The sequence below is a fragment of the Cyclopterus lumpus genome, chromosome 20, assembly GCF_009769545.1.
Source record: "Cyclopterus lumpus isolate fCycLum1 chromosome 20, fCycLum1.pri, whole genome shotgun sequence".
NCBI lineage: Eukaryota > Metazoa > Chordata > Actinopteri > Perciformes > Cyclopteridae > Cyclopterus > Cyclopterus lumpus.
This window is the reverse complement of record NC_046985.1, coordinates 6,809,789-6,824,189: the sequence shown is the minus strand read 5'-3', so window position 1 is coordinate 6,824,189 and position 14,401 is coordinate 6,809,789. Positions and strand designations below refer to the sequence as shown.

The 14,401-nt window shown below is 40.7% G+C and overlaps 1 protein-coding gene across 1 annotated transcript in view; it reads left to right on the top strand.

Annotated features, from left to right (window-relative positions):
- Nucleotides 1-5,313: 5,313 nt before the first annotated feature.
- Nucleotides 5,314-14,401, top strand: part of malrd1 (MAM and LDL receptor class A domain containing 1) — a 41,722-nt gene continuing 32,634 nt past the window's right edge. Inside the window, exons 1-9 of the mRNA XM_034560402.1 lie at nucleotides 5,314-5,476; nucleotides 5,820-5,951; nucleotides 6,044-6,132; nucleotides 6,224-6,382; nucleotides 7,895-7,991; nucleotides 10,562-10,693; nucleotides 11,315-11,461; nucleotides 12,739-12,844; nucleotides 13,362-13,729. Of these exons, the coding sequence (XP_034416293.1) occupies nucleotides 5,314-5,476; nucleotides 5,820-5,951; nucleotides 6,044-6,132; nucleotides 6,224-6,382; nucleotides 7,895-7,991; nucleotides 10,562-10,693; nucleotides 11,315-11,461; nucleotides 12,739-12,844; nucleotides 13,362-13,729 (1,393 nt within the window). The remainder of the gene's footprint in view (nucleotides 5,477-5,819; nucleotides 5,952-6,043; nucleotides 6,133-6,223; nucleotides 6,383-7,894; nucleotides 7,992-10,561; nucleotides 10,694-11,314; nucleotides 11,462-12,738; nucleotides 12,845-13,361; nucleotides 13,730-14,401) is intronic.

Below are 14,401 nucleotides of genomic sequence, written 5' to 3'. Positions count from 1 at the left end.
AATATACATTATTTGGTCAAGGAGAAGAATGTACTTAGACAGAGAATATGAATGAATTAGCACTTAAATGTCTCTTACCGATAGCACTTTGTAGTTTAGCACTTTAGTAGCACTTAAATGTCTCTTACTGATAGTACTTTGTAGTTTAACGTTATTGAAGAAATTGTACTTGCTTGATTCTTGTTGTTCTGAGTTTGGACTCATGGTTTAATTCACTTATTGTAAGTCGCTTTGGATAAAAGCGTCAGCTAAATGTAATGAATGGACGAATAATTGACCCTCTCACCTTTTCTCTCTCAAGAAACAGTATTATTTTTAAATAAACAGAGAATTAATAAGAATAGCTCCTTGTAATAAAGTCCTAAAGATACCTAACCCGACCAGAGGGCCACAGTAGATCTCCGGCACTCTTGAAAAGGGAGGGGTGAACGGAGGTGCATGTTGTTGCTTGCAATCTGCAACTTTACCACTAGATGCCACTAAATCTCACTCTGTGTCTTTATGCCACGGAACTTTAGCCTAAATTATGTCAACAACGCAGGTAACTCTAGCTGTTACTCTGACTCATCCTCAAATATTAGCCAATTTATCTTTGAATTAACACAAAATATATGTATCCAATTACACATGTCGTTACTTTATATGAATATCGTAAGTAAATGTATTTATTGACTACTAATTAGCAAAAATATCGACGCAAGCAAATTGCCCGCCAAGTAGTTCCTGGAACTAAGTTTCATGCACAGTGCCTCGGGTGTCAGGAAACAATAATGCGCATGCCCAAATCTAATTGCCGCCGGTTCCACCTCTGCAATCTGATTGGCTTTTACACGTAGTTGTCAGGAGAATATAGTCGCCATGAACGTGGATTTGTGGTAGGTAGAAAATGCTCACTGATAAAACAAAATTACCCAAACGATAAATTAAACAATACACATGTTGCTAATTTTTAATTTTTAATTTATTTTACTTTACTGAGTAGCTACATGTAGGTCCACCTTTACTGCTTGCGCGCCCGCCTATCAGAAGGTAATCTTAACACCTCATAATGCCTCAATTCAAACAAATGGCCTGTCTCTCTCTCTTAATCACACACGCACACACACACACACACACAAAAACACACGCACACACACACACAGCCTATAATTTATAGGTTGCAGCACTTATCAAACAGGTTAGAGTTGTCCTTTCTATTTCTCAGAAACATTGGTATCATGGTAATTTAGACACTGAGAGTGTCGTATCAGTTTAATGTTTTGTGAAAATGGTTTAAAGGTGAAATATACAGTGGAGGAATTGCCGACTAATTCAAGTCAGAATTTTATCTTCGGGCTCATTCTCGAAGGCCACTATGAAATCTGTCCTTTCCTCCTGTCTAATGAACATCCTCTCTCTCTTCAGCATCATTAATCAAGCGTGATTATTCAGACGATTTGCTTTGAGCGCTAATGACCAGAGGGAGAGAAGGACAGGGCCTTTGCTCTCAAGATACTTTATCATAATCTGATGCCTTATTCACAGACTCTGTCACACTGATCTGGTTATGCACAACAAGTCAATTAGTAGTTAGGTGAGTTATTGTAAGGGAACGTTTATCGCCTTAACTACACTCAATACATTCTTCCCAAAATGCAACAAAATAATAGTAAAGGGGTGAACACGTCAAATTGAATTAAACATCTGGCAACGCATAACGTTCACTTGAAAGCAGAGGCATGCACCATGTTCGACTGCCTGCGTGAGCGTGAGCCCGTGCCAAGCACATCAGTGGGCAGGCTGGCCCTCCCTGGCACCGGCGATGGGGAGACCGGTCCCCCTGAAAACGTGAAGACAGCAGCCTTAACTCAGGTTAGTAATGTAACGTTGATTGCAAGTCTTGCATTTATAAAAGTAGGCCTAATAACAACAAATGATAAATTAGACATGATAACCATGTTTAAACTAGCCTACCGTTGTGCTAGCTAGCTAGAACACTGGTAGGCTAGCTAGCTACTAGCAAAACGGTCATAGCATCATAGCAAGTCAGTGTAATGTTAATGAAACTAGCGATGGCATGTGCAGTGATGCTTCTGTTGCGTGTAAAAATATTAAACATTATTTATGTTTATATTTTTGGCTCTCCAGCTTCAAGAAAGCTCCTTTAACAAACGATCAGGTGGAGGAACTCCACAGGTCTGTGACCAAATTTGTGGTCACTTTTTCCACTGTTGAATCTCCATGTATCGGTTCAGGTAAAAAAAAATAGTGATGTGAAAAAAACAATATTTGTATAAGATCTGTTCCATTAATACAATTTGTCAGAAATACTAATAAATATCCTCAAATTTATTTTATTTATTCAAATTATTGCATTTCTTTATCCAAACACTACTTTCATGTATTATTCGTGCCAAGCGTGACAAGAAGTCAGCCCTTGAGAAGCTGCTCGAGGATGAGGACCGAGAGCTTCTTCAGGCAACGACCACGAAAGGCACTGCCCTCTCCATCGCTGAACAGGTCCAGAAAGAGATTGAAATCTACAAAAGTCATCCCATCAGGACAAGACCCTGCAGCAGCCTGGTGACTTTTACCTCATTTTCAATGGAGGGGCATTTATATATTGCTTTATTGCTAGGAAAGGATCTGAATACTTCCTCCACCACTGTTTTATTGCAGTTGTGAAGTGCTTTTAAAATAAATGTGTTCGCTTGCAGAAGATGAATAGCAAAACTGATGACATAATCAAGCTATAAAAACAATCTGTCGCCTTGCTGTAAGTTACCTTGTTTGGCTTTTCCCTGACTACTCTGGCTGACTGCCTCTTGAATACTGACAGGTGGCTGGCTGGCAGCACCGTGGCAGGACACAGATCTGGCTAATGGGATGCATGAGAGCCGGCTCTTTCATGCAGTCCGGGTTTCTGCCTCCTTCCCCTTGAACAGCCCCGTTTGTCAACACTTTGTTGTCTACTTTGTGCACAATCTCCCGTCACAGAACTCTGCAGGATCGTCTGTGTTAATTGGAGGTGTGGAGCGGAGTGCCTCCTAGCTACGCTGTTGAGCTCAAACCCCAGCTGTTATGATGATTTCACTCTCCAGTGAATCACTGGGTTCAGGTCGGAGGAAAATTGTCAGGTGCCACACTTTTGCCTTGAGTAATTCGCGAAAGCAGATTGGTTGCATTCAAAATGCTATGCAAATGATCTGTCATGTCAATATGTTCTAATTAAACTGGGGCCAGAGTAGGAATTGGACAAAGTGATGAAGCAACTCAACTTGTGTCTTTCCTGGAGCTGCATTTTGTTCAGTATCTTCAACAGCTTTCTGCTGCTGAATGAAAATGTGTCTGGGAATGTAAAGTGTGTACTTGATGGAAATTCTCAGATTTCATTGATTGTTCAATTCTGTTTATTTTATATAGCCCAATATCACACTTTCTATGGCACATCACCTGATTTGTTTTCAACTCTGTGTACAAACGTACACCTGCAGGCAGATTATCTTTGTACATCTTGGCTGTCTGTTTGGCACAATCCTGTTTTTTATTTTTTTACTTGTAAGATAATGGACTTTTTGACTCCCATTACTCAGATGAAAAAAAATAGAGGTCAAAGACAATCAGTTTGGTTACAAATGGGAACAGGATTTAATCACATCTTTGTTTTAATATCTACAAAACTATGCGTGTGAAATAGATAAGTTCACATCTTTGATGAATGGCTGCACTAGTCGCACCAGCCCATTGGACATCAATGGAACATTTGTCTTGTTTTAGTCACTTAACATGCTGCTTTGCTTTGACCTCTATACTTCCCCCACAAAGGTAAAATTAATCACAAGTGTTGTTAAGAATGTATAAACTGTAGAGGAAGGAAATACATTGACTCAAATTAAGTTGGGCTGTGGAGGAAAGTTTCGTTTTTGTTTACTTGCAGAAGTGCACTATTGATTGCCATGACATTTGCACAGACATTAGCAGCTGTAGGTTAGCATTGTCCTCCACGTGATCAGATTTCAAAATATAAATAGATAAATAGCTGAGTGTCCGTGCTGTTTGGTGTTCATGTCTGGCTGTCTGGCTCGCTCTATAAAGAAAACAGCAGAGAAGGAGAATAGCTCGTTGAAAAGTGCTGGCAGATGTTAACGACTCCCTCTTGTATTTATTGGCTAATTGTAGTTATGAGTCACCGTGATTGACCACGCTATTCTGTACTCTTGCACCTTCCTGTCACATGATAAAACTGGAGTAAGATTATTGGTCTGTCGGTCCTTATCGCCCTGCCCCCAAATTGCTCCCCATCTACTGTATTCCTGCGTCTCGGCACCTGTGATTCAAAGTAAACGATTGAGGTATTTTTAGAAACGACATTTTGCACTATATGTGGTGTTGTTTCAACATGTTGCCATCTGCTCTCCACTCTCACTACCATTGCCAATAGAGGTCAATACAGACAAGATCTTTTCCATGTTCCATTAGTCCCTTGTCCCTCATGGAGTCGTAGAGCTCGCCTTTTTTTTCTCAAGGTTAATTTCATTTGAACTACACCAGCTCCTGCACTGGCTTGCTGCTCGACTTTTTTAAGCTACCGTCTTTATTGATTGCTGTGAAATGAAATTATGCCTCACTGTAAAGTGGGACCGAGCCCCCACTGGATACAGTTAATGATGCTTTCATAGCAGTTCATATTCCCAACCCTCAGCTCTTCTTTCCTGTCTTTTATAGGTTCAAGCCACAAGCGTGTAGGTCGAGGAGCTAATGTATTCTATTCGTGTTGAAAACAGTGGCCATCTGCAGGTATTAATAGACATAGTTTTCAGATTTTAAATGATGTGTTTTTTAGAAGTGACTATTTTAGAACCCCCTCAGGCTCTAGGAGAGGAAAATAAATACATGGATTGTGTTTAGACACCTAACCTATACACCTACCTGATATTTAGCCATGCTAGCAGCTCAGAGGGTGAATCATAATGACTTAAGTTAACCATGACTTTACCTCTAGCGCCACCTTTAGGTTGACATTTGTGGTTCTGAGTGAAACTACTGAATGCATAGCTTTGAGCTAAAAGCACTGCTGTGCCTGAGTACAGCCTCAAAGAGCTGCCAGCATGAACACATTAACCAGCAAAGTGACCCGTATTGTGTCACAGCCATAAAAAGCCATTTATTACTCTTTACAACACGCTAACGGCTTCCAAGATCCACGCAAACTGAACTCGGTGAAGTAAAAGCTCTACCTCGACTGGCGTTCGTCCCCTTGTCCTAACAACAAGATGGTTTACTTTGAAGTCAAGAGACGGTGTTGTAGTTAAAGGACAAACAATAACCAGGTCGATGACGTTGCTGGCTTTGGTGTGGCTGCCGCTGGCCTTCTCTCTGGCGCCTGTTGGAGCTTGTTTATCGCACGAGTTTAGCTGCTCCCGGGGCTCGTGTGTGCCTGAGGACTGTGTGTGTGACTTCACTGACAACTGTGGAGATGGCAGCGATGAGGAAGACTGTGAGTAAAGCAGTAGAATATACAATTATTATTATTATTATGAAGATAATGGTTAGATGCCTAAAAATAAGGTCTCTGGCAATTACTAGAACTTCTGTGAGGATATTCATTTCTTTAGATCTGCCTGGCATACCTCTAAAATACAATATTATCACTAAGTCTTTGCAGTCCCTTGTTGCACATTTGGCCATGAAGTCAAATAAGATTACTTGGATGCTTAAAATGAGAAACCACTTAAATTCTGAGCTCTGCTGAGTTGATAAATCTCATCCCTGTGTGTGCAGAACCCAAATGTAATCCCAAATCACAGATTCTTGTCAAACATTGTTTTCTTTTAATGAAGGCTCCAGATATAAGAGGTGTGACTTTGAGGAGGGTTTCTGTGACCTGAACCAGAGCTCAGAGACGCTCTCCGCATGGACCAGAACAACGGACGTCCCGGGACTTAAACAAGACCACACCAACAGCACATCAGGTCGGAGCGTCTGTCATATGGGACCCACGGAAATAATTATCTTGAATTCACAACCTTTACCTTATAGTTTATCTGCTTCATTCATATTTTAGCACATTTCCTGTCCTTGTTACCCGTCGCTGGAAACAGAACCACTGCAGACCTGAACAGTCCCGTCTTCCTGCCCAGGCACACGTGCCAGGTATCAACATCTTCTGTTGTCATGCACACAACACCGCCAACAATCGCATTACAACAACTGGCGATATCTTCCATGCATTCTTATTCGACAGATGAGTTTCTACTATTATGTCGGGGCACAACACGGAGATCTTCGGGTTCTGGTTCAGATTCACTCGCTGGGTCAGAGCACCGAGGTGTGGAAACACGCCACACACACAGAAATGTGGCAGCGGACAGTGATTACGTTCACCAGCAATCACACTTTTCAGGTCAGCGACATTCAAAATGTATTATAATAGAGTTGTATGTAGCTGTTAAGGTAAATTATACTGAATCGGCATGTGTAATGGTATTTTGCATCTCATCTTAGCCCAAAAACGCATTTCTTTTGTGCTCTCCTATTTCTTACAGAAGTTCTGAAGGACTGTCCTTGTATGGCATTTTGTAAAGGAACCTTTTTTTCTCCATTTACTTTCATATTTACAATAGATCACATGACTACTTGTATGTGAAGTGGAAGCTTTGAGAATCACCTCCAGCCTTAAGTTCCCTCTAAACCTTTTGAGCTTTCTTTTGTATCTTTCTGCTCATTGTTTTGGTTCTCTGGCCATCTGCCATCTGCCCAGCACCAAACTGCTAACAGACAAAACAGTTATTAAATGATAATTAAATGTGAATATCAGAAATACAAGTCTAAATGAATTCTAAATTTTCTCCATATTTGCTGAATGTGTAAACAAGCAACTGTGATTTAGTTTACATCTTTTGGCGCATTCTTAACCTTATTGAATCAAACCATATAGTGTCACTTATATTTGTAGTGCATGTTAAGATACATAATGTGAGACGGCTATATGTTTCCTTGAGACAGCAGCAGAAATGAGCTGCACAACAGGAGCCGTTTATGTGCAGCGAGGATGTTCTGGACCAACCGGACCCTTTAGAGGCCATCTGGAGTCCTGCTGTTTGCGTCCTTCCTGCAGTACATCCTTAGACAATGTCAGGGTGTCACTCTTCTCCTGCTCTCTGCCTTCCCCATCTGTCAGTTTCATTACATGGTAACGAGAGGTCAACGCTCTGCTGACATCCACTCTCCCCTCCATTAAGCTATTTCCTGTTTTGAAGGCATCTGAGTTAATTGTTTTTTTGTTTACCACAGTCATTTCGCTTAATGATCTGCACTTATTCACCTGCTTAAATGCCCTCGGGGTTTTGCAGTTGCTCTCTCATTGTGTTGGAGAAACACTATATCAAAAATACACTGGCCTCAAACGTGAAACAGAATCAATGAAAATCTAATCTATGATGTTTGAAGAGCTGCTTCTATTGACAATATTTAAGTGACTGGATAGAAATACGCTGGTTTCTCTGTGAAATCCTGAATCAACAGTTATATATAAACAGTCATTGTATTACTTTTATGGCCTCACAGTCTAGTTTTAGGAAACAAATACCAGCTGACAAGTGTGACCAATGAAAATTGTGTATTTGAGAATGCGTTTTCCCATCCCCCCCACGATGACACAATCCACCATTGGTTCAGATCAGTCATAAATGATGGGTGGTAAAACTCCACTGGCATAGATAAAGCTGTTCTGTGGACTTTGATCAATGCAGCGTTGATATTATTTGCACTGTGACAGTAAGAAAAATTGCGATGTCCATATCTATCTATACTGTAGCATTGTGCACTAAAGCGCACAGGCCAGGTTACACAAACGTGAGTGTTTTAATGGGACAAAAAGACGTGACTTCTTGAATGTTTTCTGTGCATCCACCAGGTGGTGATTCGAGGGCAACTTTCAGCTGACGGCAAAGCCTCGGAGGTCCTGGCCATGGATGACTTATCCTTCAGCCCCGGCTGTGTGACTGTGCTGGGTACTGTTACAATTAATAACATCTGCCTACACAGACGGCACAAGTTCAGACCTTGACATTTTCTAAAATACCGCCACTCGTAAACAGACCACCACAAACCTGTTTTGAATACTGATAACGGGGGAAGACACTAATAGATGAGGGGGTTCATGAGAAAATAACTGAATCATTAGTGCTGACTGCACATTTCCCTGCACTGAACATTGGGCAGTCAGTGCCACAATGTACGGCTTTATTTATGGCTGTCGTAGTGCGCTGCCTGCAGCTCAGTGATGAATATGATACGGCTCTTGGCTGGGAGAGTTTGATAAAGTGCGGCCCTCCTTCCATTTTGGACATCATTTTTACATGTTGCCATTGTGATATACAAGTATTTCAGCCGCAAGCTCAAATTATAGCGTCTTTACTGCTGCTATTATTCATCTCAAAAAGGTTGTTGCTGCTCTCTGTCTCTAAAACAAGAATGAGCTTTATGGATTGTGTCATTTATGCGATGACCTTTTTTAGGTATTTCTCTGGTCGAGACAGCGGCACTAGAGTTTAAGGTTTAAGTTAGATGTGAACCATCTGAGCTTAAAAGGATAAAGGATGTTTGACATGTGGTGAGCTTGGATTGCAAAGAAGGTTTTTTTCTGAAAATAAATAAATAATAAATAACTGAATATTCCTACTTTAATTTATTAACGACCAGCGAAGGTCTGCAGGCAAGCTGTCTAAATTAGATGATTTTTTTTATGGTGGATTACGTATTTATTGTTAGTAGCAAGAGGTATAGAGTCGGGTTTCCTAACATTTCCAGTTTCTCCCCTACAGCACGGTACATAAGGCCAAAATGAGCTACCTCATTGATTCCTGTTGTTGGCAACGCGTTGACTTCAAGTTCACTTGAGAGAAACTTCATAGAGACTTTTTCCTCTGTCACGATAGCTTAAAGTGGCAGCTATAATTTATATGTTTTATTTTAACTTCACAAAGAGTCAAAGCCTAGTGGAGAAGGGATGTCACATTGACATACCAAAACAATTTTACTACACAGGCAAGGGGTTGTTACTGTATGACACAACTGTATAGTCTGACATGAATGAGAGCGAATACAAGTATGTTGTTTTGAAATGTGGCTCTCATCTAATATTGCTAATTACTATGTCATAACAGTCACGTCGTAGGATTATTTATATACCATGTCCTTTTTGTTCCATCCCTACTGCATAGCCAATACATACAGTTATGGATTCACAGCATCAAATCAGATTAAGTGCACTGTCACATATATTAACAAAATATAAACTTTAATATTGGCTTATAATTGAATGTACGTGGGGTGAAAATAAAACAGAAACATGTTCATGTAAATTTGATTTTCAGTCGGCGTCCGACACCTCGTTTACGCCCCGTTATCATAAATCACACTTTGACTTTGCATGTTTTGGGAATGAGCTGGCCACCATGTAATTCATTACGGCTGCTTCACGTGCCTAATTGATATTCCTCCTCTACCATAAAGAAATACCTCACCCCCCTAAAATTAACATTTGCATATCAATAACTCACCGCAAGTTATCTTGAATCCATTGTTGTTCTTCTTTGTTTTCTCTACTGTGAACAGAGACTCAGAAAACAGAGCAAATCCTTGATTGGTGGCCAGGTTTAACAAGAACTGCATCAAAAGTGTGTTTACAACCTCGAACACAACTCTCAAAGTCTTGTTTGTCTAGTTGGAGTGGTGATTGTGGTTTTAAAAAAATATTTTTTCAGAAAAAACATGTTTGGGAAGTAATGAGCGTACGACTGAATAAATGAGACTTGCAAGCACGAGTTGTGTGAGAGTTTGTAAATATATAGTTGATATAGTTTTGCTTTGGTTGCGAATAAACATAAATTCCAGGAGACGGGGTCGGTGCAGAAACACGAGACAATGTGTACTTAATAAAGCTTTACTAATGAATACATTCATAGTAACAATAGATTAAATGAGTAAATGGTCAACTGTTTTCTAGCTTGGGTATTACTGCTTTGAACAACCCTGTGATACTTTCCCCGCTTTGCATCTGTCAGGGTGGGGCAACTTGTATTCTTAAGTAAATGCAGTTTGGTGACATCGCATAATTGCCTGCATGTCTCAGCCCAAATTAAAAAAAGTAGAAACCATTTAAAGACTTCTTTTTAATAGCCAGCCAATGGCAATTTCTGACTTTATGTTTCCAATACTACTCATAAGCAGAATGAAATCGCGTTTGTTCATTTAAGAGATGGAGTCTCGGACGTACTATTGATCAAAATATCTGAAATTCACTTATTACTTCGCAGTTGGAGTCTTCAATAACTCAGCTGATGTACTTGCTCTTCTCTGGATGAAGCTGAGATCATATATATTACCCCACCCTGGTCTCATTATAAGTGCTCTTTAATGATGCAATCGCTCGATAGGCGTCAGTGAGAACAACTGCAGCTCTTTTGTATCTGAGGGGGTCGACATCTGATTTGTTAGCTCTCGGTTATCAAAGTGCTTCTTGCAGCTTAATACTGTGATATAGATTGTATTCATCTTTCATGTTTTATTCCTGTTGCAGAGAGCAGCTCACCTCCTCCACCCGTTTGCCCTCCCTCGCTGTTTGCCTGTGGCAGCGGGGAGTGCATCGATGAGAGCAAAGTGTGTGACTTCACCCCACACTGCCCCCGAGGAGAGGACGAGGCCAACTGCCGTAAGCACATTCAAATAACCCACATCCTATCTGTACGTCGGCTTTATCCAGATGTTCAAAAAAAAAACGTTTATTGGAATAGATGACGCAACAAACTCACCACAAGGTCCCGTCAGCCGACTACGAGCAACAACAAATTCAGCGACTTATTCAGACCATCGGAGAAAAAGTAGTACATTTATTCTCACGTTTTATATTGTAATTCATTCCCATTCATCCTGCTCAGAGTAATCAGTCACCTGCCAATAGCACGGGGTCTCCCCCCCCCCTTTGACGTCACCAATATGAAAATGAGCATATGACGTCATAGCTGCTTTCGTCGTAAAATAAAAGCATTAAGATTGACACAGTTACTTACATGTATACTCTTTGGTTAATGGGCATAGCTACCGGGGAAAGCAAATTACGGTTGACACGCTTTTCTATCCTTCATGTCACCGAGCGATCGGACCTTTCGTATAAAAAAAAGGGGAGACAAATTTCCATATTTCAGAGCACTTTATCCTTGACTTTGGAAACAGAAGTTAATATATTAATCTCACCACATTGTCCTTCAGCATCTTTTCTGGAGCTTTTCACAGTCTCAGCTTAATTCTAATCCTTTTCTATCCACTCGTTCAGCCTCGGAGTGTGACTTTGAGAGTGGTTATTGTGGCTGGTACGAGCTCACCCTCGGCGATGGCTTTGACTGGGTGAGGGGCCGCTCTGTGGAGGTACCTCCAGATTACCACCCACCACCTCTGGACCACTCCACAAACAGCACCGAGGGTACGGAAACAAACACACCACATACTGTGTGTTCAGTAGCAAGGCTGCCCTCTGTGATATGAATATGCCATCACCAGTCACTGGAATACGAATATAAATATTTTAAGCCAATAAGATGATTTCACTGTGTCCGGGTGTTTGGTCAGAAATAATATATATATATAATAAATATAATATTATCTATAGATCATATCACGGTTTTGTGGAGGGATGGAAAATCCCTCGTCTGTGTGTTTTTGGGAGATAAGGACTTCATGGAGAAATGCTTTCTCAGCCATTTGAATAAGCAACATATGCTGCACCCATTCTGCATATTAACATACAGTCATTCACTTGAATACACAATACTATGCTCAGGTTTATGTCCCTTAACATTTTATTTTATATAATGCCTCATCACATCTTTTTAGTCATGCTTTATGGATCTAACGAGGAATGTTCTTGATCACCTGCAGTTTGTGTGAACGTGTTGTGAAAAGATGCTCTGTTAGGTTCAGATGTGTGCTTCAAGCCTCGTGAAATGACACATGTCCTAGGGAGAGAGCATCTGTGTGAAGGTGGTGGCGTTCAAGCTGTGTTTACTTGGCAGTTTGACACAAAATAGGAGCTTCAACACACCACCACCTCATACTGTGAATCATGGCTCAGAAAGGCAAAACACATTCACTGTCTCTGTGCTGCTATAACATGTAGATCCCCCTATGGTTCAATGGCAATACATTTTTAGGTAAAGTAAACAGCCTAAAAAGGCAAAAAGTGTCAGCCTGCAAACATTAAACCCAACTTTGTTTATAAGAATGTGAGCAAACGGGTAAGCCAGCATGGTTCGATGAGCTGTGTGAAATGAAAAGGCCCGCTGCACATCACTGCTGCACCAGAGCAGCCATTTGTGCATTAGCAGCCTGGCGGTGAACAAATGAGCCTTGCTTTTGCCCTCTGACTGATGTCATCAACCATTTTTTTGGCATGGCAACTGCAGTCGACAGGGTATGTTTTGTCAGTCCCATGAGTCTTAATATACTCAGTGGATATTGCCGTGTACTACGATCCCAGAGGGTGAGATATATCTGAGGGGATGAAATTGACGCATCTGGCACCAACAACGATGAGCTAAGGCATTGGAGTTAAATAGTATTTCTGCACCCGAAACTATTTTTGCTTTTTCAAAGGTGATTCACCGTCTGGCGGAACAAGTTGTTAGCTGCAATGTGGGCGTGTGTAAATAAATAATTAGACCCTGATATGGTTTTAATAGCAATTGTTGTCTCACTCTGCAGGACACTTCATGTTTATATTGAAGAACAGTAGCAGTCTGTATCCAAGGGCTGTTCTCAGAGGACCCTGGTTCAAACAGTCTGCATCCGGGTGTACCATGACCTTCTGGTGAGAATCAGTGTCGCTTCCTTCTCCACTTTATGAAGTAATTCAACGTGACTCGACATCATAACCAGAATATATAGATCCACCTGAATTTGCTGTCCCTCTCTTCCTTTGTGTTTTTCTTGATCTTTTTACCTTTCCCCCTACCATCATTCCACCTGTCTCAGCTCTGCTCTCTCAGCATCTCTTTTTTCACAGTCAAACACAATGAGAAGATACGCATCCAAATCTATCATGTTTTGACAGCTTTGTGGCCCTGAAAATGTCAGATTTTATTTTTCCACTGGATGATTGGATGGGTACTCTTGGCAGAGAAGGGCTGGAGGTTTATACATTTCATTTTCTTGTCTGCATAGTAATCAAAACTCATCATGTATAATATCCTCAAAGCATATGCATCATCACGAGAGGAATCTGATTTACAGTATCTAGTTTGAGGGAATCATTTCAAAAGTATAAAGCCACAAAATGCACACATGAATATTATTGTCAGTAAGATTTTACCTTGCATCTCCTTCAGGCATTATAACTCGGGTATGTCCGTGGGCGCTGCAGACATGTACCTTCGAATGGATGGGGTCCAAAACATAACTGTCATATGGACGACTTTATACGACCAGGGAACCCGTTGGAACCAGGTCACCGTACAGCTGGGACGCATCACCCAGCCCTTCCAGATCGCTCTGGCTAAGATCAGCCTCGGTGTGTTCGATGGGGTCTCCGCCCTGGATGATATCTCCTTCAAGAACTGTTCAATGCCCCCTGCAGTGGCGGACTGCCCCACGCACACTCATTTCCACTGCGTGCATACTAAGGCGTGTGTGGAGCACATGCAGCTCTGTGACCTCGTGGATGACTGTGGGGATGGATCCGACGAGGAGGGATGTTGTGAGTGTCTCTCTTGGTTACAAATTTTCAGTGTTGAAGGAAATACTCCTTTACTAAAGAGGAACTCCACCGATGTTACACAGTCTACACGGTCTGTAAAATAAAATTCAAAATAAGTGATTTTACCAGACCACTGCTTGAGGCTAGCAGTTGTACCAGTTGCATTTTGGGTAATGAAGGTCTAGGTTTTGTCAAGTACGAAGAATGTGTGGGATAAAAAAATCCTTTGTGAATCTGACAATGTTATAGGCTTGCAATGCTCCGTCAACTCTTCAAGTAAAAGGCCTGCATTGAAAAGCATTAAAAAGCAAAAATGTACTTAAAGAATGAAATATAAAAGTTCTCATTATGCAGAAGAATGTCGTCTGTAGCTGTTATACTTTTATAAATGTATTGGATTGTTATTACTGATGCATTGAAGTGTAATTTGCATTTTTTTCTTAGCTAATTCTAACTATTTGATATAATGTTAAATCTCTAACATTTTACATTTTCTATGATACACTTTGCTTTGACTTATATATTGAATTCTTAATGGCATATTATACAATTACTCTTTTTTTGACATGCAGTGCTATGACTTTGTTAGGACATTTTTATGACATACTAAATGAAGAATTATTTGCGTCATTTTATAAAATCTTTCATGACATGCTATCCTATACTCATTCA